Source organism: Notothenia rossii, assembly GCF_949606895.1.
Source record: "Notothenia rossii genome assembly, chromosome: 4".
Taxonomy (NCBI): domain Eukaryota; kingdom Metazoa; phylum Chordata; class Actinopteri; order Perciformes; family Nototheniidae; genus Notothenia; species Notothenia rossii.
Genome location: NC_136902.1, coordinates 59,518,056 through 59,543,178, shown reverse-complemented (window position 1 = coordinate 59,543,178; position 25,123 = coordinate 59,518,056). Strand labels below are relative to the sequence as shown.

The following is a 25,123-nucleotide window of genomic DNA, read 5'->3' as shown; positions in this document are numbered from 1 at the left end:
TTGGATTTGCTGAACAGAAGTGTTGGACAGATAAACTGACATCTTACATGAACCTAACCCCCATGTCCTGACTTCAGCTCTGTTGCTTTCCTCAGACATGAGATTAATATTTATATTTTTGTCCCACAAACAAAGGAAGCCTTGCATAAAGAGTCAGTGTGGTCCCTAACTGATGCAGTGACATGTCTGACATACTGTACTGAGGTCCAGCACATGGCTCTCATGTGACCACCTTGCTGTCTCTTTCCCCCAGCCACATCACAAAGACGAACATTTTTAACTAAATCAAATACAGACTCACCCGACACACTCCTTATTACCCTTCTATTGCTTCAGCTTATTCCAAAATAAATGCTCAGTTCTTCCCTGCTTGGTTCAAAACACAGAGTGCTCCAATGTTGATCATGCTGTCCCAATTTAATCATAACTACTGAACTGATTCAAGTTGTTTACATGTATTACTCAATGAAGACCCAAACCAAGTAACTTTTGCATTTGTGTTTCAAAGTCTAAAAATCTTAAGAATTTGAATAAACGTAACGTTTTTCGTAATGCGTATTTTACCAACAATGTTAATCTAAATGTGATCAACCTTTAGTATATCGTATTTGAACTGAAGCTCTCATTCTACCTGCTTTTGTATTTTAAGGATAGTTCACAGTAAATGCATGAAAGAAGTACAAATTGCTTAAAAGAATGCATACGTAAAATGAGAGTGGATGTATATTGTAATTGGGGAACAGGAAGAGTGGAGAGCCATGCAGTGCAGTAAGTTTAAAGCTCCCTGCAGATGAAAGACACATTCCTACTCTGCATGTTGCTGTGTTCCTCAGACAGATTCCCAGCTGGGACCTGCTCTAATCTCCTGGCAACAATATTGACATAGAAATAGAAACTCTGACGAGTACAGGACTCTAGCTGTCGCCTCTCAGGACTGCCTCCATATACATCTGGTGCTTGGAGTTCCTCCACAAACATATGTCCTGTTTAAATTAGATTCATGGTGATCCTGTATATACAGCTTAACATTGGGATTTAAAGGAACAGTTTCACATTTTGGGAACTATGTTAAAATGATGCTTAATATTTTACCCAATCCTAAAGGGAAATATGTCCTTGCTAGCTACTTCTAACCAAGATCAATCAAAAATAAAAGAGTAAAAGTATTGTATGGTTTTAAGGTTGATTGGTGCCACTACATAAATGGTCAATTTCTCAATAAGATTAGAAAGTGTTATTCCTTTGGCATCAAGAATGCAGGGCTAACTCAGCTTAGTCTTGAAACCAATTACTTACTACTCACTCATTAACCCTAACCCTAACACTAACCTCCCCACGTTCTTAGAAATCATGCAGCCCTTTATTTCTATGAATACATTTGACAGAAGCCAATCACATTGTGCGATCAGAAAGAAAAGGTGTGCTTGCTAACAGATGATGCCTATGATAATCACATACAAAGACTCTATAGTAAACAACAACAGACGGCAACATGAAAAACCTTTTGATCAAAAATGTGTAATTCTGAACGATATTAAAACGTTATTGCAGTGAAATGTTTCAATGTTATTTTAAACGTAAGCCTATTAATACTGCTACCTATACTTTTGGTACATGTGACTACGGTTGGTCAAGTATAGTCCAGAGATATTAAAAAAACATACATTGGATTGGCAGAGAGCTGTTACACCGTCCATGGACTGTTTCCCAACCTGCATGAATGTGCTCACTACATTTCATTGCAATGGTCCATTATAGATTATGCAATCTGCTTATATTTCATACAGATTTTTCAACATTTGCTGCATAAATTGCTGTATTTTAAATGTGGGACTCAACTGAGCAATAAAAGCAACTTCAGAGTCTATATTTCTGCTTGTAAAATGCAAAGATTAAAGGTCACCTAATATGCAAAATCCACTTTTTCATGTCCCTTCTTCATCAACATGTGTCCCCTCTTCTTCATGTCTCTTCTACATCAACATGTGTCCCCTCTGTGTAAAGAGACTCTGAAATTTCAGGAACAAAGATTCTCTCTCTTTTTGTCCTGATCCATTTATATAAAAACCTGTCTGAAAATGAGCTGAACAGATTTTGGCCACTTTATGATGTCATAACGTTTTTTTGGCTTGTGTAACCATTAGCCAATCAGCAACCCCCCCCCCCCCCCCCTTTTCACCTGAATCTCCTTCTAGAGCACCATTGAGTTATTTTTAACCAAATATCTCTCAGACGGGCGTGGGGAGGGGCTCCTTATTTTCAGACAGAGAATCAGCACTTTGGAAACAGGGCTGAAACAGAGGGGATTATGGGATGCTGCAATGATCTGTTTGGTGTGTGGAGCCAAACACTTCAGAGACATGTTTTGTATATATCTGAGACCCATAATATATTGATGAAAAACAGTATGATACGGGACCTTTGTCAGAAGAAAATGTTTACCACGTTTACCATCTTAGTTATGCATGTTAGCATGCTAACATTTGCGAAATAGCATTAACCTCATAATACAGATGAAACAGAGGGGAATAATTTTTTGCAGTTCATGTTCATATACCAAAAGGTTCTGCACACATTGAACATTTGACCTCATGAGAATAAGAAGCACAGGTGTTACACTTCTTACTAAGGAGTACATGAATCCCGAACAATTCAAAAGTTGACTCTAAAGGTGTTGTTACAGAAAAGTTAAACCAATATCCGTCAGGCACCAACCATACAGAGAAAGATTTTTAAAAATGTCAAACATTTCATTAAGTGTACATTTTCCTACAAAGGTTGACTCCAATTATGTTGTGGTTGACTATCTTAATGTTAGATTATGGAAATGTGTACTAGGAAGATCAAAAAACCAAAAGAAATGATGAATGAAAAGCCCTTTGTTCAGGACTGTTTTTCATGTTATGTTTCTAAAATTAAAGTCGCAATCAATTCGGTAGAAAAAATACATGGAAAGAACGATACTGAAGATTCTGACTGATACGATCCTATCCCTGTGTGCATTGTTATCATTTCAGGATCATCCTGACTCAACTTGCTTGAGGTCTTCCTACAACCATGACAACCAAGTCCAACAGCAGCGTTCTGGGGGGCAAGCCTTCCTCCTCTCCTCTCTTGGCCACGCCGACCCGCCAGCGCCTAGTCACCAAAGACGGACACTGTGCCCTTCGCCCACCGATGTGCTCTCCAGGCTCGTGGCGCAGGGCCCTGAGCAGAGCCTGGGTGCTGGCCCTGCAGGACCTGTGGGGACTGTTGGTGGGTCTGCGCTGGAGATGGGTCCTGCTGGCCTTCTGCGCCTCCTTCCTGGCCCACTGGCTGCTGTTCGCCTGCCTTTGGTACTTACTGGCCCACCTGAACGGAGACCTGGCTGTGCTAGATCATGATGCCCCCCCACTGGGGCATGTGGTTTGTGTGAAGCATATAACCAGCTTCACCGCCGCCTTTTCTTTCTCCCTGGAGACACAGCTGACCATCGGCTACGGCACCATGTTCCCCAGTGGGGACTGCCCAAGTGCTATAGCACTACTGGCTGTTCAGATGCTGCTGGGACTCATGCTGGAGGCATTCATCACAGGTACAACTCTCCTCTTACTAAAGCCTTCTCTGAACAAACTCTGGGTCCCAGTTTCATTTATAAGTTCAATGTACACAATGGAAGCCTAACCTCGGTCTATAACAGAAGCTAATCACCATACTGGACATATTTCCTTGACATTACATTTGTAAGTTCATTGTTTTAAAGCTTAAGGGGGAGTATCCAGCTCCTCTTAATGCTATTTAATAACTGGTAATAATTGAGGTCGAATGTATCATTTTGGTTGCTTGATACTTGGATTCCACGTTATTTAATGGATTTAGTTGTTTGGTTATATGCTTAAACATATTATTAGAGTAACCAGAAATCTGTTCTGATTGGATGGGTGAATGGATGGATGGATGGATGGATTGATTGATTGATTGATTGATGATAATTTGCACATTCTTGCCTATAGCTGGTTGCCCCTCCTTAAGCAATATTTCGTTTTTGAAAACAACTCATAATGGCAGTTTTAATGGCCTGATAACATTTAAAACTGGAAGCAATGTAAAGATGGCCACAAAAGCACCATATGTGCTCATATTTGCATCAACTGTTATTTTGGACTTGATATATATATTCACATTGTACAGTACAGCATATCCATTCCTTTTAATACACAGTATTAGAGAAATGTGATCTTGCAGTGTACAGACGGTAATGAATGGAAGAATGTTTGGTATGTAAACCTCTTAAAGCTCTACCTAACTCATCACGAAGACAGTTCTAGAAATTGGGGATTTAAGGTATAAGGGTATGGGTTAGGTTAGGGGAGCTTTGATTGGGGCACTGGCTCTCGGGGATAACCTTCTAAAAAAAAAACAAGGAAATACATAAAATGTTTGTAAAAGCCCTGTTATGAAATAAGGGAAATAATTTTTTTTAAAAAAGAATAAAAGGGACTGGGGGAGTCAGCCCCCGAGGCGCTGGCAGGGTTAGGTTAGGGGAAAGCGCAGCGCTCCGGAGCGGTTAGGTAAAAAATAAGGGTCCCCTGTCACCATCTAGTGGTGACAGGGGAGAGGCACGGGCACATGTTAATATTCTTTTAATCATTAAAACCAATGCTGTAATACATGTTGTGTTTAGACTAATGTTGTCCTGTTTTACACCAGAAGGGAGGGAAGGAATGAAAGAGGGGGTTACATATGGATGTTCAAATATGATAGCAGGGCAGAGAAGTAGACAGGGTGGGGGGGTCCAACAGGTTCAAAGGGTGGAAAGGGTTAAGATTAGGTAAGGAGGTAGGGAATGGTTAGGGTTAGGATAGAGAGAAGGGGGAGGTTGGAGGGATTAAGGTTTGGAAAGTTAGGATTAGGTGAGCGAAAGAAAGCTTAGATTAGAGAGGGGAAGAGTGACATGGGACTGACAGCTCTGCGCCTGGTGTATTTTCACTTGATGGGGGCTGCCGGGGTGTGATAGCACTTACTGGGTAGGGGAACAGATGAGGTTAAGGGGGGATAGCCAGATCCAATGATTTGTGGATATTCAGGTACTAATAGGGGAAAGCCCGGTATACTATTAGGTCGTGTAAGCCATACCAGTCGACTCTTCCTGGGTAGGGGGGCAGGTGAGGTTAAGGGGGGACAGCCAGACTCACTATTTATTGGAATGGCAGGTACTGGAGGGGGGAGGCCCGGTCCACTCGTGGGCTGGGGGAGCCCTGTAGGTCCTGGGGTGATGGGGTTCCCGTTAGAGTCAAGAGCTAATGGTCTTAAAATGACTAAGACGTTTGGTGGGTCCTGCCGGTAGATAGAGTTGGCTAGGGAGGGGGACATGTAAGGTTAAAGGGGGACAGCCAGATGCACTAATTGATGGAGAGGCAAGTGTGACTGAAAGGTGGGGGGTCGGTCCACTGGTTGGTGGAGGGGCCCGTGTTAGGGGGATAGATAAAACTAAGGGGGCTCAGGCAAGTTCCAAGGTTGGTGGGGGGTCTGTGTCAAATGAAGAGGAGGCTGATGATTAATGGGCCGGGGAGGAAGAGAGGGGATAGTGGTGATACCTGAAGGGAAGGTAAGGGTGTTGGGAAGGCTAAGGGGGGTGGGACGGAATAACCGAGGGGGTTTCGGTCGCTGCGGCAGTGGTGGAAAAGAAAGAGGGTTAGTAATGTCCAAAGGAGGGGTAGGAGGGTGGGGGTCTGAAGGTTTTAACAGTGAGTGTAAGGTAGCAATAGATGAAGAGGTGAGTTTCTTATTATAACATTGACGGGGCCCACTTAAGTGCCCTGTCATATGAGTCCCTGTTGAAGGGAGCCAGGTTTGAGACTGAGGTCCTGGAGGATGTTAGTGTAATGTTGTAGGAGGATGTCCAGGTTACGGTTCATCCAGAGTTTTGTGTTTTCTTTCACCAGATTTAATACTGCATTATTAGGCGCTGCTGGTTTAATAAATGAAGTTAACAGTTGGACTTTCTTAGCCATACCGGGTGAGGGAAACCAGGGTTAGGGTTAGTAAGGTTTCAGGAAGCTTGAGACAAACTAATAATCTGAAAGCCAAAGCATTTTCATTGATTACTTAAAGGCTGGACAGAAAACCTTACATCATGGGGATATTTGAGCATTTCATTATTATTGTAAGACGGTATGACACATTTTGTTGGAAGCATACTGACCACTCTAGTCTACAGCCTACCTGTACAAGGCCTCCACTTATATTCAATCTTGCCCCATTAGTTATCACATTTTTACACTAATACCCACCCATGTGGACCTATAGCTGTGGCAGGGGCACAATGCAGCCAACAAAACAAAACCAATGGCAAACCATATTATTATTTACATGTCCTTAATTTCGTGCCTCTTTTGAGCCTCTAGAACATTTTAAAGTATAATCTCTGCTGTTAATGTGTCTAGTGCTTTTTGAGACAAGCATTCTAATTGTTAAAAAATCTCATCATGGTTTATTTTTTTAACTTTCAGGTGCATTTGTAGCCAAGATTGCGCGTCCCCAGAAGCGAGCAGGAGCCATCCAGTTCAGCCCCCAGGTGGTGGTGGGCCAACACCAGGGCCAGACGTGCCTGATGCTACGAGCCAGCAACCTGCTGCAGCGACCTCTAATGGACGTAAGAGTGTGCGCCGTGCTCTACGAGGAGCATGAAGGTCAGGCCCTGCACCAAACCTCTCTGGACTTCCACTTGGATCATCTAGGCCAGCAGCCATGTCCCTTCTTCATCTTCCCACTCACCTTTTACCACCCCCTGGACCGCCGGAGCCCCCTCTATCCTGCCCTGTGTGAGGGCACTTCCAACCATTTTGAGTTGGTGGTCTTCCTATCAGCCTTGCAGGAGGGAACTGGTGACTCCTGCCAGAAGAGGACCTCCTACCTGCGCCAAGAAATCCTGTTTGACCGTTGCTTTGTGCCAGCCTTGGGGCTGGATGCTCGGGGGAGATACATGGTGAGCACCCAGCACTTTGAAACGACCCACTCAAAGGAGCCTTTGAACAAGGAATGTGTTGTGCAAATCAACGGAGATGGCAGCGACAGAATGGAGTGATGCTACGGGAGACGTCCAATAGGAACAGAGGGCTGTTTCTGAGGGATGACTAGGGAAGGTAACAATGGGGTAGATATTTTTTGTCAGAAGGCACTTGATTTAATTTGGTAAATCTGAATTTATTTCTTAACATTTGAAATTAAAATGTGTATCAGACATGGGTGCTGCTTTGGACTGCCTCACTCCAATCACTTGAAGTCCCTAGTGGTCAACCTGGGTATTATCTCCCACTGATTTCTCACTTTATATCCAGTTGTGTTTGTTGGATTCATGGGCAGAGGTTGGGTTTTATTTGCCTTGCTCTGGTTGTTGGTTCATATGGCAAAATATAGTCTTTGGGTTATTAACTGAGAGCCACATTATGGCTGTTGGCATTGAGGGGCTAGATATTTCCAACAGGAGTTGGTTGAGACCAAAAATGTTTTATTTATATAGCCCAATAGAGAGGCGAAGTCCCTCCCTTTCCAGTGGACCTCATGGGACCTTATTTCGGAAAATTATGTATTGAAGTCAATGGCGAGAGAAAACGTATCTTTCGATCCCGTTTGAATTGTGCCACGAATTACACATATGTTTGTTAATCTTAAAAAATCATTTCCATGTCAAAAAAGTCACAGTTTGTCATAAAACTGTTGAAATACAAGACTATGAAAAATATGCAAATAGAAAGACTACAAATCCCAGAATCCCGGTCCCGCATGCTGGCTCTTACGGAACCGACTAACTCCCCTTGTGTGTATTTACAGCTCTCAAAATGCCCAGACTTGTAGTGATTTTCACCTCTTAATACTTTTCGCCTCATTCTGAAAGAAAGAAGTGAAATATTCCAACGTGACGGCCATCTTGGTGTGTGGTGCGAGACGGGAGATGTAGCTCATTGAGCGGTTTCACACAAAAAAAGTGTTACTTCCCAGTTTTACGACCCCTTTTTTATTTTTTTGACTTGCAAAATCATCTTTTAAATTGACAAACATCATATGTGTAATTCGTGGCACAATTCAAACGGGATCGAAAGACAATCTTTCTCTCCCCATTGACTTCAATACATACTTTTTCCGAAATAAGGTCCCATGGAGGTCCACCGGAAAGGGAGGGACTTCGCCACTCTATATCAAAAATGTTCCTCAGGGGGCTTTACAATCGGTGCAGTGAACAACACCCAACACCTTACTGAAAAAGTTTGATCAATCATAACATTCCTTAACATATTCAATTTAAGAATATGGCTTTAATTCAGAGTTAATCATGTAGTGTGTACATTTTCAAATGAGCCACAAATTAAGTTGTACCAAATACCCCCCTCAAAACAAAAAATTCTGGTATAATGCAAATACATTTTTGCCAAATATGGTTACTGTCATTTTAAGTACATCTTATCATTCTAATATATGTATTCAAGTATTACTTTTTCTGATAAGTTCGTTTTAACTTTAGAATAGAACCACGAGTGTTCCAATCGTTTCCGGGTATTATAATTCATTCCTGCACCACTCAATTGACAACTGCTTTGGGTGAAGTACCACTAGCACTGGCCCTCTGCAAAACTACCTTGAGAAAAAATTGTGAGTCACTGTAATGTATGCTCCCTAGTTAACACCTGTTTAAAGAGCCATAATAATATAAGAAATACCATAATGATTTGCAATGTTAAAATGTTCTACTCTCCAGGCACGTGTTACCTTACAGTTTCATCATGTCTCTTTTCATTTTAGTAGATCATTTGGTGCTGTTTGGTAATGCAGTGCTAGTTCTCATGAGATACTGAAACACATTTAACTCCATTCAAATGTCCATCATCTGGACGTAGCAACTGAGCCCTCCAAGACTTCTGTTAAGAAATGTGCTAAAAGACTGGACTTATAGTAGAACAGAGGGAGGGAGTTAAAAAAAGATTTAAAAAAATAAGGATAAGGTTGCAATGAAGTTTGATTATCAGAACATTTGAGGTCTACACAATTGGATTCAGCCAATGCTAACAAACACATTATGTTTCCTACGGTTTTTCCTACCAGCTTAGGTTAGTGCTAATAAATAAGTACTTACAAGTGAAGAGGGTTTTGGTCATAGATCCAAGTATTGGCAACTGTTGTCCTCCCTATGCAGCTAAAGGAAAAGTCAGTTGGATTTATCCTCTGGAGAACGTAAATGTATGTCAAACTTTCATAAGAATTCCTCCTATTATTTTTTAAATAGTTCAGTGTGGACAAAAACATTCAACAGACGAACATTTACAAATTATAAAGTGTTTTTTTGGAGAACACCAGGTAACAAGGATGTGTCGTAGTCAGAGGGTTAAACACTATTATTGTCCTTAAACCTGTTGTGGATTACATGGCATTTAAGTAGTTCAACAATACATTACACTGGTGGAATTGTTCCGTTTTTATGATACTGTGATGAATACTTTCCACTTTAGATAATGATAACTATTTTTGGCACAGAAGGTTATATTAAGTTGCATTAAAGCTAACATGAACATGGAGTTAGAAGGAATGGCAGTTATATTGAAAGTGTTGAAAGAGCAAGAAATAAAAAGGAAGTGACCGTTTGCAATGACTCATCTGCCTTCTCTCTAAAGGGCATTCATGATGAATGATTTCCTCTACTGATGTTTGTGTTTTGAAATCCACTGTCAATGTTAAGCTGCTAAGGTTATTAATTGAAAGCCTTATGGAACAAAGACATCCATGTCTTAAAGTGAGCTTTATAACATTAGACTGACCTGCATGAAATTACATACGGCTCTCATAGAATGACTTACTTATGATTTGTAGATTGATGCTTTTATTTAAAAAAATCATTGCTTAAATCTTTATGCAAAAGCTTAAATCAATGTGTTGATTTCCTGTTGTACATTCAAATATGTATAGGGTTAGCTAAGAAAGTTAGGAAATTAGGAAGCAGTGTGTTTTTATTTGGAGTATTTCCCTTTAAAGGCTGTTTATATATAGAGAATCACTTTGTTATCTATATGGTTTAAAATAAATCATGTGGCAACTTCAGACATACGAAAGGAATTGTTCCACAAAATGTGATTGTAAAAGGATGAGATCTCAATGTATCTCAGATGCTTCAGTGCCTTTGTACAGTGTACATTCCATGAAATAAATATTTTCTAAACAAGCTTTAAAGGGAAGCTTCTTTCATTTAGCTTCTGGACTCCTATATTATTGCTACCGTGGTGTGTGCTGACCTGAATGGAGGATGTGCTTCTCCCTGCTGGTGTAAGGTTGGTACACTGCAGGCTTTTCTTGAAATCATCTTTAAATGTGTGACATCCATTTGACCTAATCAGCTCAAGATGTACAGTACCATACATTAGGCATACATTACATTCTTAATTACTTTTCTGTCCATTAGATTTGTCCAATGTGTTTCAATACAATAAGGCCTACAACCGCTGAGATTCACAAGCTATTCACAAATATGGAACAGTAACTGCTGACAGAAACCTGAGCGGAAACAGTAAAGTTGTCGAAGCTGAACATCAAAGTGGAATATCCTTATTCCGGAAAAAAGTTAGCACTTCTGGGTTCCCTCATCTCAAAGTAATTTTTAGTTAACAAGTATTTCACATTTTGTTTTAAGACAAAGAATAAGCCAGTAAATACCCCACTGTTGAAGGTCTGAATCGTGTGTGTGTCTTAAAAATCGCAGTTTCTAACAAGGGAATAAATGAGACTGCTAAACATCATCAACCCAGACACCTATCATGTCGTGAATGACATGATAGATCAATGTTAGCTTTTTAATTATGTTGATTACATTCATGCTTCACCTATTCTAAAAGTGGTGTCAATATCTGGAGATTGTTTTTCTGAACACATCATGTAAGTATCTTAAATATGTGTTTAGTACGGAACTTTATTAATAATTTCTGCACCACTCAATGGGAGAACACACAGTGTCGGGCATCTTCACTTGTGTAATCTTTAACCATTCCAAAAGCTTAAGTTGAAGGACTTTTAGGACAGTTAGTTAGCTAGTAAGAATACAGACAATTACAGTGGGGCAAAAAAGTATTTAGTCAGCCACCAATTGTGCAAGTTCTCCCACTTAAAAAGATGAGAGGCCTGTAATTTTCATCCTAGGTATACCTCAACTATGAGAGACAAAATGAGAAAAAAAAATCCAGAAAATCTCATTGTCTGATTTTTAAATAATTTATTTGCAAATTATGGTGGAAAATAAGTATTTGGTCAATAACAAAGGTTAATCTCAATACTTTGTTATATACCCTTTGTTGGCAATGACAGAGGTCAAACGTTTTCTGTAAGTCTTCACAAGGTTTTCACACACTGTTGCTGGTATTCTGGCTCATTCCTCCATGCAGATCTCCTCTAGATCAGTGATGTTTTGGGGCTGTCGCTGGGCAACACGGACTTTCAACTCCCTCCAAAGATTTTCTATGGGGTTGAGATCTGGAGACTGGCTAGGCCACTCCAGGACCTTGAAATGGTTCTTACGAAGCCACTCCTTCGCTGCCCGGGCGGTGTGTTTGGGATCATTGTCATGCTGAAAGACCCAGCCACGTTTCATCTTCAATGCCCTTGCTGATGGAAGGAGGTTCTCACTCAAAATCTCACGATACATGGCCCCATTCATTCTTTCCTTTACCCGGATCAGTCGTCCTGGTCCCTTTGCATATTGTTTGAGGTTGTGGACAGGTGTCTTTTATACTGATAACGAGTTCAAACAGGTGCCATTAATACAGTTAACAAGTGGAGGACAGAGGAGGCTCTTAAAGAAGAAGTTACAGGTCTGTGAGAGCCATAAATCTTGTTTGTTTGTAGGTGACCAAAAACTTATTTTACCGAGGAATTTACCAATTAATTCATAAAAAATCCTACAATGTGATTTCCTGGATTCTTTCCCCCATTCTGTCTCTCATAGTTGAATTGTACCTTGGATGAAAATTAAAGGCCTCTCTCATCTTTTTAAGTGGGAGAACTTGCACAATTGGTGGCTGACTAAATACTTTTTTGCCCCACTGTATTTACCATTTTTTTGTTGGATGTAGTGTCACATCTAAGAAATCAAGGAGACGAAGGGCATTAAACTATAACAATATGTCAATGGTGAAGTCGATCAATTCTTAAGAAAATTCAAAATATAATCCAATAAGAGAAGAGAAAGAACAATTCAAATGTCCTCATGTCCTGATTACAGTGCACTTTTTTTGTGTGCTCTCTTCAAAGAATGCTGGAGTTGCCCTTTCACAGAACGGATTAAAACCACCAACTCTTATTACATTTCAAACTTAATGAATGGCTTACCACTACACTGTATTTATAACTGCATTAATTAATTATTTAAAAAATATTCCTGGTTTATACCAATTACCCAGATGCTTTATAATTATTTCCATGACACTGGAAGTCCTGTGTTTCTCCATGCAGCTCATGTAAAAGGGGCCTTTAAAAGGCCTGAAGGTGTCGCTCTTACATCACTATCTACAGTACAAACAGAGTATGATTTCCCAATAAGATTTCCTCCTTCCTGAGTAATAAGATTGATTCAGTATTTCTTAACATCAGTTTTATTTATGCTTTATTGCAATCAAGTCAAACTTCCATTCTGACAGAGTATTACAACACAATATTTTACAAGTGCCCAAAAATATATCTCACTGACTTATTATATTTGGCAACTTATAAGTCTCTGCTAAAACAAATAACAATATATATAGTGTTTTATTTATGAAAAAATACATTGTCAATTTCCACAACAAATACTGAAGAAGGTATGAGATACGCACAGTAGTTTTGTTATATGACACCTTGAACATGCTTCAACTCAAATACATTAATAGAGTAAATAAAGGACCAGATAAATGACCTGCATAAACACTGCTTAGTTCACAGTTCAGCTTTTCCAGGCCTGTGAGTCCATTTTTGAGTTTCAAAACTGAAATTACAACAAATGGTGGACAGTGGTGTTTCAGGTGTAGGGACGGAGCTCTTACTTATACTTCTTTAATACCAGGACAGTAAGTTTGTTTTTTAACTCCAAATGGACTCCTGTTCCAAAGCTGAGAAACTGGCATAGGCAGCGTCCAGGTGTAGGATAGAGCAGGTTCTGTATTCGGTTTCTAGCACGGTTGACGTTAAACACTAAAAAACAAACATCCAAGGATGATGAAGGATCATGTACACAAAAACATGTGTTGATAGGTTACAGAGTTGGAGTCAGGACATGAGCCTAATGTAAGCTGCCTGTAAATGAAAAGCGGTAAAACACTCTGTGCTGGCTGTGCTATTGGTTTCTCATGGAGAGGTGCGCCAGTTGACTAGGCCGGAGATAAACTGGCGTCGCGCAACGCTCAAAAAGGCCACCAAGCACCACACTCAAAGTCAAACTTTCAACTTTGAGCACAAATGACACTGACCTTGCGACACACAACCAATCAGGTGACAGCTATATGATGCTGTGCTAGCTAGCAGGGAAGGTAACTAGCTGTTTTAAACGCAGGGCGTAAGAACAGGAAGCAGGTTCAAGCAAGCTCAAAAATACACTAGCCAACACCACAAAAGCTCACCGACACATCCTAATATTATGTTACTTAACTGTATTCAAACAGAAATGTAAACACTTTTTTTTGATGAACAACTATTTAACCATACGCCCAACAACTGGAGTGCAGGTTGCTTGATAGTTGTTAAGCACTTTTTTTTTTTTAAATCTCTGTGCAGTTAAAACAGTCACCCCTAAAACCATATAAGGGATTTTAACAATGACAGTCTAAGTTCAAAAATGTCTATGTGAACTTTATAGGTGCTGGTAGATATACTTTTCAGTTTGGACTTAGCCAAGCTAGCTGTTTTACCGAGCTTCCAGTCCTAATGCTAAACTAAGCTAGCTACATCCCAACTCCAGATCTGGACTTAACACACAAACATGAGAATAACATTATTTCACTCTGAAAAAAAGTTAATTCTCCAAAATATGGAGCTATTCCTTTCACATCTCTCTTTTTAAGCTAGTGCTAATGACATAGCTGCATAGCAAAGCTATTAAAAACACTTGTTGCACACTCTGAGGTCTTGGTGTCTGTTACTCCTAATCTCACATAGTTAGAAAATATATTAGAGATTTATTGGGAGCACATCATGAAGAGAGATATGCATAATAAGAGTTGTATTGACATGGAGATTTACTAAGGGGGCAGCTGGACTGGAACTTTAAATGTAGTTTAATGAATATGAGCAGCACCAGGGCTTTGTTCTAATATTGAAATGTCCTTCTTGAAATTGCTACATGTCTTAGTGTGTGGCATGCTGTGACTGAGAGTTGAGGAATGAGTCTATAAACCAGAAATGTGTCAGCATTTCACCAATGGACAAAAAATAGCATGGGTTTTTGTGGAGGGAGCCCTTGTAATGCTAACTTCCAAATTAGCTTACAAAAATATGTGATCACTGCATAACTCTGTTCAGGAGAAAGGCATTGAGACTGGGACAGTCATGCTGACCCCTTCTGTTGTTTTTTACATTTTGTATTTTAAAGAACCCTGAATGGGGATACTGCATACATAATCTCAAGTAGGGAACGTTTAGAGTCACACACGCAGTACTGGAGTGGACAGTGGGCAGTTCAAGCATAAAGTATGCATTTCAATAGGTGGTCACATAAAAGAGGCACTCCACTGATTTGACACAGCAGTAGGTAGAGCTTGTGAAAACAGCTAAATATATTTTTAACGGTCAAAGGGAGCTTTGTGAAGCCTTATTGTCACCAGACAACAACTTCCTAAATTAGAATGTGTTCCACTTGTTATGTCGATTAAATTAATAAATTCCACTGTGCAATCTATATTGACAGAGAAATTCTCCTGGTGCAAAAATATATTGTGCTTTCTGTATCGCCAAGTGTCATTAGACATGTCAATAAAGTAGTTGGGGGGAAAAGAAGAACTACAGGAGAGTCTTCCGCTTTTGAACTTCCGTGTTCTTTTGGCTTTTTCATAGTTACATTTCTAATACCGAAAATAGTATCCCATAATCAAAGTGCAGAGGTTTTTACTTGACAGATATTTTGCTGATATTTAATCGAGCCAGAGAACATTGTCGAAGAAATGCAGGAGACTGGGAACTACATTTACCATTAACACTGATGGGACCTCCACAGACAAAGTTGCTGAATTATATAATTATATTTTCTCTGTCATAACAAGAAGCTTGTGGTACAAACTTAGTGGAGTTTGAAAGATCTATGCTACAGGGGGAGGGTCTTAAAAATTATGACATCCATTGCATTCTGGGGAATGTAGGATCCAGTGTTGACAAGTATTTCTAATAGCTGTCTTTAGTACGTTTTTTGAAAGTGCAATGCTAAATAACTACAATACCTCTTTTAAACCCACACTACATCTGCTTTGAGAAGCTACAAATTAAACTACAATATAAATTCTTATGTCACAGTGTGTAACCCGTCATGGTGTCATAAATGCTTTATCAACACTGACAATTATTTTAGCGTTGCCTATCCACAAAGACTAAAGCAGACTGAGCTAGTGATTCCTGTTAACTTTTCTGTTATTTCTTCAAGAAATTAAACTTAAAGGCTTGGATCACGCATCAGTCACTGTCTTTGTATATTCTATGTTGCAGGATATTTCTAATATTGATCTAATTGATATGGAAAATATCTAAATTGATTTAAAATATATAAGATGATCTAGTTTACATAAGACACTTGCATTGCATGCATTGCATGCTCTTGAAACAGAATATTGAACTACACCATAATCAAATTCACATGACAACTTAATCCTTGTGCAAATGCTTGGGTCATTAGAATGTAGGTCCTAAAAATAGAATAACAAGCCAAGGTACAGAAACCCTGGAACAACAGGAAAACATGCTTAAATAGATACAAGCCGTCCCTGCATCTTCAATCTTAACATGTGCTTTTACCAACAGGGTTTCACTTCAGTCCCCTTTTCTAATGTCTGGTTTAGGGATAACAACAGGAGCAACAGGTGAACAAAAACCATGAAAGGAATAAAATGAAAAGGGTTTATTTGCTTTCTTTCTAAGGGTGAGATAGGGTGGGCTGGAGGTAACAAACAAAATGCAACATGTGCTCTACAGGCTGTTTCAGGCCAGAATAGCAATTTCCCCCTGCTTCCACTTTATGCCAAGCTAAGCTAACAACTGCTTCACTCAGGTTGTGTACACACAAAAATGGGACAGGTATCTCATCTCACTCTCAGAAAGAAAGCAAAAAAAAATAGCACTAAGTTAAACAAAATATAACCACCCTGATTTTGAAAACAGTTGGTCATTTTAAGATTTGGGGCACAATATTGAAACCATGGAGTGTTCTTTGTGTGACTGTATATTATTTATGAAAACCATCAGAGTAAACCCTGTTGAGTGTTGGATCAGTCAACTGAGCCAAAGGTAAAGGACCAATGTTGAGCTTCATTTTCCACCAACAAATGTGTCCATACTATGAGATGTAAAGACGTACTATTATGCTAATACTGTGAAGCAGTTATTCTACTACTATATTATTGTATTCATCACAGGTTGACAGTGTTAACTGAATAATATGATATTTTAACAACAACTATGAGCTGTAACATTAAATCAAAAATGCTTCACAAACAACATATGTAGGACAGACTTATAATAGCTTAACTCTGCCTAAACAAGTCACATTCCCTCAAAATGAAAACTTCCAGTTCTTGTACAGACGGACAGAACAATTCCACAGTAATGCACAGTTTATCTATGATACTTCCATGAATTTGGAGATATCACTTCATATTTCCTTATACATCTGAATGTGTGTTTTTGCCTTATTGCTTTCTGTGGGACAGCTGCAGAAAGTCTGAAATTAACAAACCTTGCCTGTGACATGTGCTATGAGGCATTTTCAAGTATTTAAGTGAGTGTTAACTTTAATGAAACTTGCTATTTTTGTTAATTAGTCCCACATTTTGAGCAATGCCACTGATTAAAGTGTAAGTGGAATGAAAAGCTATTCCTAAAAATGTCAGTAACACTGACTGTGCATGTCAGGATTGTTATGTACCTCCTGTGGCGGGTCATGAACAGAAGGTGGATTGCAGCTGCTTGAAGGCGGCTTGCCTCTCTTTCTTCTCCTCTTCCTGTCTCTTGCGTTCTTCTTTTTCCTCCCGAATCTCCGCCTCAAACTTGCTGCCTAGAGACAGAGCCTGCATCTGTCGACACAGAAAATCACTGTGTTCATTCCCATCAACACAAAATATCCCGAGTAGCCTTGCCTTAATTTCCATTTCTGACTGAAGGTTAATGTTAGAGCAGATTACCAGACAAACATTGAGTACCTTGGCTTCAAAGAAGTCTTTGGCCCCCATCACTCCCTCCGTGGAGACGTTGATCTCGGAAAGCCTGGCCAGAGCCATCAGACCGCTCTCCTCCTGCAGCTCTCCAGCCGCCGCTCTCCGGAAGATCAGCAGGAACTGCAGAGGTTCAGCAACACTCAGAAAACAAGTTTTGCTGTGGGAATACTGTAAGTAGTAATATACTTTTTTTTATAGAAGTGCTGCATATTTTAAAGCAGTGGTTCTCAAAGTATAGCGCAACATTACTGTATGCATATGTTCATATGAGGGGTCAAAATCTTGTCTGGTGGTTATAGGTATAAATGCTCATATCTTTTTCTCTTCATTCCCCACGCCCCAAAATAATTATACAAATATACCAAGTAACGAAGTTGGAGCAGTGTGGGTTTTATATTAATAGAGTTACACATATTTCAAAACGCAAAGTGTAATGACTGCAGTTTTCCTCCCTGTCAGAATGACAAAGATCCTCAGTGAAGCACAAGCCCATGTTTCTCACTACATTGTAAGTACAACTTATAAAAAAGATCAGTTCAATGCAACTAATGTCGTCTTAGTGTTATTGCATGATGTTAAAATTGGTTTGCCATGAATTTAGTGATGGATTGTAAACATTTTAAATGTAGCATTTAAGTGTTTCTCAGTTACAAGGTTGTTGTTTTTAATAAATCACACACTGATGGTGCAGCGCTGTACTGCACCTCTTTATATATCACTAGGGCATCTAAATAATACACAATATAAAGAAAATACTGAATAGATTTAAATACTCTACAATATACAATTGCACTAGGCAACAGACAGAAATATACTGAGTATTAAATAATTAAAATAACAAATAAATGAGCAATAAAAAAAATAAAATGGTACTGTTGTGGAGCACCTAATCCCAACAATCTTTGAAATTCTGAGCTTCTTTAAACGCACCCTTTGACCTCTTTATTGTACCAGGAACAAAAATAACAGTCAAAGTCACGTCGAGTATTTCTCCCACATAACTGTGTTTTATGAAGCAAGCAACGGATTAAAATAACAAATTAAAAAGGTAGAAGTCTAGCTTATAACTTCAGGGACTCTTAAATAAAGTGTGAATGGGTTCCTCTGCTGGTCTCAGACCTTATATGAGTGATAATAACAGACCTTTAATCCTGGATGGGGGACTGGCGACTGAACTGGAGGCACAAGGAATCAAATTACAGGTAACATATCATTAAATGTAATAATAACATTTAGCTGATTAACTACTTTTACAAGGGTTTATACTGTATCAGTCAGTTTGTCATTAAAATACTAATGTATCTGCATTACGTAGGCTTAAATCTTCATGTTTACTAAGATAAAGTTACTTGATTTATTTAATATCATGTAATAAAAGATAATATATGTAATTGTTGGCTTAGACTGACGCAGCAGTTGTAGAAAAAATTAATGTAAAGTAAAATCATAATTAAAACAATGCTAAAGTAAGGTATTTAAACTTATAATAACGATAATACAAATTATATTAATAGGAACTATTATTATTAAGTCTTTATTGAACAAATACCATGCATAGAAATCTTTCTGTAAGACTAAGTATTATCAATTACACTATCAAAAATATATAAGCTATCTATAAAAGTAGTCAACAACGATCAAAACAACAAACAATGAATAGCAAAGCAAATGAAAAGAAGGCAATTTAAAATAAATATGTAATGGATTTAGGATTAGAGGATTAGAGGATTTTAAGGTACAAAGATATGCCAGAAGGTGTATTTAATGAAGACTGAAACAAAGATGAGAGAAAAGGTGTTGGTAAATGTATAAATGTCTGTCCATGTCCATACGCCTCACACATATTTACATTTTCCTGTGTGTGAGGGGGAAATCACACACAGGGAATTTATGTGGCAGAGTTTATTTTGGACCTAGTAGATGTACTGACAAAATCCCTACTAATAGCCATTAGGAACAAAAATGTCATCATTTCTGAGGAGGTTGTTTGGTCCATTCTGGGTAACACACTCCCTCAGACTATCGCTGATTTTCTGGACATTAAGGACACGGTTGAGTGTGCCAGTGCCACAAGTTTAACCAGGCTGCTGGTGAAAGAAACTGTAACCAGCGTCAAGTCAGCAGTCAGCTGCAATTCAAGTCACTTCCCACCACAGACTTGATGTCATTGTTGGTCACGCCATCCATATGTTGAGAACTATTGGGGCTAAGATGAAGGGTTTAGATTACGCAAAGAGAAAAGGGCTATGGAGACCTCCACTGATGGTCAAAAAGGGGATGACGTCAACGATGAAAGGAGCCACGAGTCATCTGGCCCCTCTAAAACCTCAGAGGTCAACTGTACCCTCTTTCAAACCCCAGTTGCTCCCCTCTTTCCAACCTCAGAGACAGGGTCAGACCACTCAAAAACCTCAGAGGTCAACTATACCGTCTTTCAAACTTGAGGGTCCAAGTCTACCCTCTCAAAAACCTCAGAGGCCAAATCTGCACTCTCTAATAGATCAGGGTCCGTACCTATATTCCCTAAAACCTTAGCCGCCTCAAGCAGATTAGAAGACAGCATTGGAAGCGATACATGAATGGTCGAGGATATAATTACAAAATCATTTTTGAAAATCACAGAGCCCCTAATGGATAGTATGACCCAATGTGAGAGCGATCTTCTTAGAGCCGACACAGTCGAGGAGATTTCTGAACTCACTCAATTCATTGTCAAGGAGAGTCTGGGAGCAAAGAGCAATTCAATGACTACCATTGAAGAAGTAGAAGCCGAGATCAAGCTGGGCGAGAAAAATATATGCGGAAAGATCAAGGCCTTTCTAACCAGACGTGTTGCCAAACTGACCATACATCGAATGTTGTCAGGGCTGAAGGCAACATTTTGCCCTGGAGCAAGAGCTAGCAGCGTGAATTCAATGAGGGCTTTTGATAACGATATAAATGATTTTCTCACGGAGGAGGGTGATGGAGACCAGGATTGCAACGAAGTTTGTGTTTATCAGAGAATGAAAGACACATCCCTCGGCAAGAACCTGGTGTTCACAATGCTTCTCAAAGAACTCCTCTACAATCACACCACGAGAGGGATGACGATACCTGAGTTTGCCCCAGGAGTTACGAAAATAGGAGTTGCCCCATCCCCAGAGGCCGTGAACCGTGAGATAACGAAGCAAGCGTGTTGCTTCTTGGGAGTGTTCGGGTGGTTTGTGAACAACGAGGCTGTCACACAAACTAGAAGGATGATATTGGCTTTCGAGGAGATTGAGGCGCCACCAACAATCACAGAAGAAGCCCCAGTGTTAGTGTCAACGAAAGCCAAAATGGAAGTCAAGGTTCTGGTTCAGAAACTGGTCACACGGATTTTCAAAAACGCAAAGGTGAACAACAACGTTGGAAACTCAGTCGGCATCGTTGAGAGCCTGTTGGAGAAAGTGTGGGCCAAAGTCGAGGGGGAAAGTTTCACAGTAACCCCGGATACATTTCAGACCTGGTCAAGATTTGGGGCTGTGCAGAGTCCGTGCTCGTGATGTTCCACATGGAAGGATCGTCAGAAGAAAATTGTGTCGCGTCCATTTTCAAAGCTCGTCTGATGTGTCAACCAAAAAAGCGAGGAGTCGTCAAATTCTTCCGTTCTGTAGGCAAGGCCATCTGTAGGGTTATTGAAATGTGGGGTCTATTGTAGGGGGGGATCTTAAGTTAGGGTGGTATGTGTGGGTGGGTTTATCATTTTGTGTTTTACTCAGGGTTTGCTCCGGTTTTGTCCCGAAAAAATATGTGTGGGTGGGTTTCATCATTTTGGGATTTACTCAGGGTTCGCTCCGGTGTTTTCCCAAAATATTTGTGTGGGTGGGTTTTATTATGAGTTTTCTCCGGGTTCGCTCCGGGTTTTCCCCACTTACCATGCAATGGATTGGACGATTAACATCTCCACCAAAAACTGCATGGTGTCAACCTCTTACATTGTAAATAATAAATGTTGAAAAGCATTTTTACCGTTTCTCAGTCTTTAGTTTACTGTTGAATCTGTTAATATGTAACACATGCTGAAGGTCTGCTATTTTAAGTTTCACTACAAAATCAAACGTTTGCGTTTTATTGTGAGAAAAATACTCAGTTACAATCAAAACAAATGAATGTGTTATGTTATTGTGTCATTCTACAAATATATAATAAATTGGGAAATTACATTGTCACAGCAGCTGTTTTGTCAAGTAGGAGTCAACATGACATGTCAACATGTCAACATGAGTGAAAATATTACAAAGAGAGTAATATAACTATAATAAAACCAAAAATGTACATGAACAGCAAATACATACAACATTATAATAGAAAATACATATAGGCTTTTTTCAAACAACAAATTGTTTTTGCGCTGATCAGGGGGAGGCACATCAGGGGGAGGCACATTATTGAAAAAAGTTTGAGAGCCACTGTTTTAAAAGGATGGATGGATGTAAAAAGGGAACTGGATGCAGAGTTGAAGGCGGGGCCCGGTTAATTAATTTGAAAGTTGATAATTGGCACATGAAGCCAAAATGGCATGACTGGAACAAAATTACCCAGATCTTCCCTGGAGTTGCCAGCAATCTTCCGCATCACTGGACCAAAAGACCATGCGCACTTAGCCTAGCCTCCAATTTGCTCCGTCACAGATTGCTCAGTGAAATTAATAGAATAGCTCTGGTTTTAGCTTTTTGTGCATTTCAAAACTTTGAGGCCCTAATAATTCAATTGTGGGCAGTTTCTTTCCGATGTAAGTCAATGGGAAAATTGACTGGGCTCAAATGACTTGCCTTAACTGACACTACTTACATTTGTGTAAACACCAAGTGTTTCCCCTATATACAAATAGTGGCGGCGCAGCGCCGCTGCTGAAATATGAGCGCCGCTGCTAGGGGGCGCCAGCCAGGTACTCAAAAAAATAATAATAATAAGTTGCGACCCTTTTTCATTTTTGATTGTTTGTTATGTGGATTTGTAGTATTTGTGTTACTGGCATAGGTGACACAGGCGGTCGCCTAGGGCGCCAGATCTGGGGGGCGTTGCGCTGGTAGCTCTGGGAGGGAAAAAACATTTTTGACCGTTGGCGCTCATCCAAATGTTCGGCCTTGATGTAACAACATTCATAATTAAGTAAATGTAACACCCTTTTCACCCCGGTTACACGTTTAATTTGCCCTGTACGGTGGGCGCTGTAAGTGATGAAAGTGGGTGATGTTGGCTTATCAGGCTCCCGCAGCTCACAGCCAAAGTGCGAGCGTGGTAGCGAGAGAGCGAGCAAGGGAGAGGGCGCACCGGTACCGGCGCTGTTGTTATTAGAATCTGGTGCTAGCTGCGCCAAAGGGTATAAGAAGTAGATGTTTCTACAACCAGGGTGGAGGAGAGCTCTCCTGTCAGACTGAGAGGCTCGGTGAGGTTAAGGACTCTCTAAGTATTTAGATAGTTAATTTTAGTCTAAGTTATCTCAGTGGATCTCAAACGTTTTGACCACAAATTATGTAAACACATATTTCCAAGGCACTCCTTTATAATTATTAGGATAAATAAAAACAGGTTTGAAATCATTCCAATGTATACTATAGGACAGTTAACCAAAAATATTGTTTAAAGTTGGAGAGATACACAAATATGCATAAATAAATAAATGTCAACTAGGTAAAATAAGATATGAATGAACAACAACAATAAAATAAGCTACATTTATTTGTTATTGGCTATGGTAGGTTATTGGTTATGTTCACATACTTATTTGATTATTAAAATGTAAACCGAACTTTTTCATATGGGCGTTTTAGAGTTGTGCCCCCTAGATCAGGTCTCTAGTAATTGTGTGCTCAAAGTGCACCACATTGAAGCATTTTACTGTAAAATGTTAAAAAAAAAAATCTTACTGAATACATTTGAAGCCATTTTGACATCTATTACCTATGTCAATAAGTTTCTGTTTTTGCAGTGTATTTGTCTTTTCTAGAGATTTTTCATTTATTCTTTACACATAAAATGTCGCCTAAAATCTCACCTAGGGCAGCAAATTGTCTAGAACCGGCCTTGGTACTAGGCTAGAGCCTTTCTTGTGCTGACACATAGAAACAAATTGGCGGGGCGCACTTCGCACGCGCACACACTAAAAGATTCCACGCGCTCCGCCGCTCACATTATGCTGGGCCCATGTGCCTTAGCACCGCTACTATGACTCCATCCTAGGGGAAACACTGAACACCCCTCTGTCTTCTTGGGGGCTTGGTAACATCACTTGAATCCATTAAAATTGAATTGAGAAGTTGTAATGGTCACAGCGGTAAAGCACCATATTTAGTAGAATGTCATGGACTTCTAAGCTCCAATGCAAAGGAGAACTTAAAAAAGGGAAGGACTCATCAAGTGAATCGAGTGATGGATACGGAGGAGGAGTATGGCCAAAATGATCATCACACATTTTTTATCAATATTGAGATTGCAATTATTTATCACCATTCTTTTACATTTACACTGCTTTAACTTTTATTTTGCATCCATGAATGCTAAAAGGTAAAGTTGGTGAGTAAAATGTTTTGGCCCTTAAGGAAATGTGCTTCCCCTTTTCCTGGGGGTTTGCACAATATCCACCGTTTTTCAGCACCATTTTTCTTCGCTTTTTTGCCTGTTCCCGTAGTGGAGAGTGATCTCTGGTGGTGTGTGCTGTGCATTACATACATCACATCCATACAGGCATCATTTTGTCCGTACTGAAAATCATGTTGTTCTGATTATTAAATACTCTGCCCGAGAGTGACCTGTCTTAATACAACCAAATACTGAAAGTGATGATGATAAAGGATCAGTTTTAGCTATCTGGAATGAAATGACTTGCATCATAACCAAAAGCCCTCACCTCTCTGAAGCTCAGCTTGCCATCAAAGTCTTCATCCACCTCCTTGATCATGTTCTTCAGGCCCAGGTGAGTCTGTGGAGCTCCCAGCTTCTCCATCATTAGCTTCAGTTCCATCAGGTCGATGAAGCCATCTTTACCAGTGTCATACCTACAAACCACAAAACGTGAGGTCAAAGTGAGCTGCAGCATGATGTTACACTAGGGCTGGGCAGTATGACAAAAAACTCATATCACAGTATTTTTCCAACTGATAACTGTACCACATGAACATTTATACGTTTTGGCCCCACAAAGAATCACCTGATCAGTGGTGGCCCTCATGAATGCACATTTAAATTATTTTATTTAGGGCTGTCAAACGATTACACATTTTAAATCAGATTAATCACAGCTTAAAAATGTATTAATCATGATTAATCACCATTCGAACTATGTCCAAAATATTCAATTTCTTTATGTATATTGTTGTGGGAATGGAAAGATAAATGAAAGAAGGCAGGTATATCCATTTTACATACAGTATGTATGTATTTGTATTATAACTAGGGCTGTCAGTCGATTAATATAGTTAATCGTGATTAACCGCAATTTTTTTGTCTGTTCTAAATGTTCCTTAGAGGGATATTTTTCAAGTTTTTAATACTCTTATCAACATATGGACAAATATGCTTTATGCAAATGTTTGTTTATTATCATTTGATCAATGACAAATATTCTCATTAATATTAAACACAACAACCTCTGAACATTACAAATATCCACCTCAATTCAACCTGGAACCTCATACAATACAGTGTGTGTGGAGAGACACTGTGATGGATCTTTGGAGCTATGTGTAACTCAAGGCATATGC

At 39.6% G+C, this 25,123-nt stretch overlaps 2 protein-coding genes across 3 annotated transcripts in view; one reads left to right on the top strand and one right to left on the bottom strand.

Annotated features, from left to right (window-relative positions):
* kcnj13 (potassium inwardly rectifying channel subfamily J member 13) overlaps positions 1-7,075 on the top strand; it is an 88,284-nt gene extending 81,209 nt beyond the window's left edge. The window contains exons 4-5 of the mRNA XM_079676851.1: positions 3,018-3,574; positions 6,492-7,075. Of these exons, the coding sequence (XP_079532977.1) occupies positions 3,058-3,574; positions 6,492-7,066 (1,092 nt within the window). The 5' untranslated portion in view covers positions 3,018-3,057 and the 3' untranslated portion in view covers positions 7,067-7,075. The remainder of the gene's footprint in view (positions 1-3,017; positions 3,575-6,491) is intronic.
* Positions 7,076-9,031: 1,956 nt separating this feature from the next.
* efhd1 (EF-hand domain family, member D1) overlaps positions 9,032-25,123 on the bottom strand; it is a 52,103-nt gene continuing 36,011 nt past the window's right edge. Inside the window, exons 2-5 of one of the 2 annotated variants that reach the window (XM_079676853.1) lie at positions 24,271-24,418; positions 17,382-17,516; positions 17,108-17,255; positions 9,032-9,169 (exon numbers count right to left, since the gene is read on the bottom strand). In XM_079676853.1, coding sequence (XP_079532979.1) covers positions 17,121-17,255; positions 17,382-17,516; positions 24,271-24,418 — 418 coding nt within the window. In that variant the 3' untranslated portion in view covers positions 9,032-9,169; positions 17,108-17,120. Of the gene's footprint in view, positions 9,170-12,599; positions 17,256-17,381; positions 17,517-24,270; positions 24,419-25,123 lie in introns of those variants that run through there. The other variant, XM_079676852.1, reaches the window with a different exon arrangement.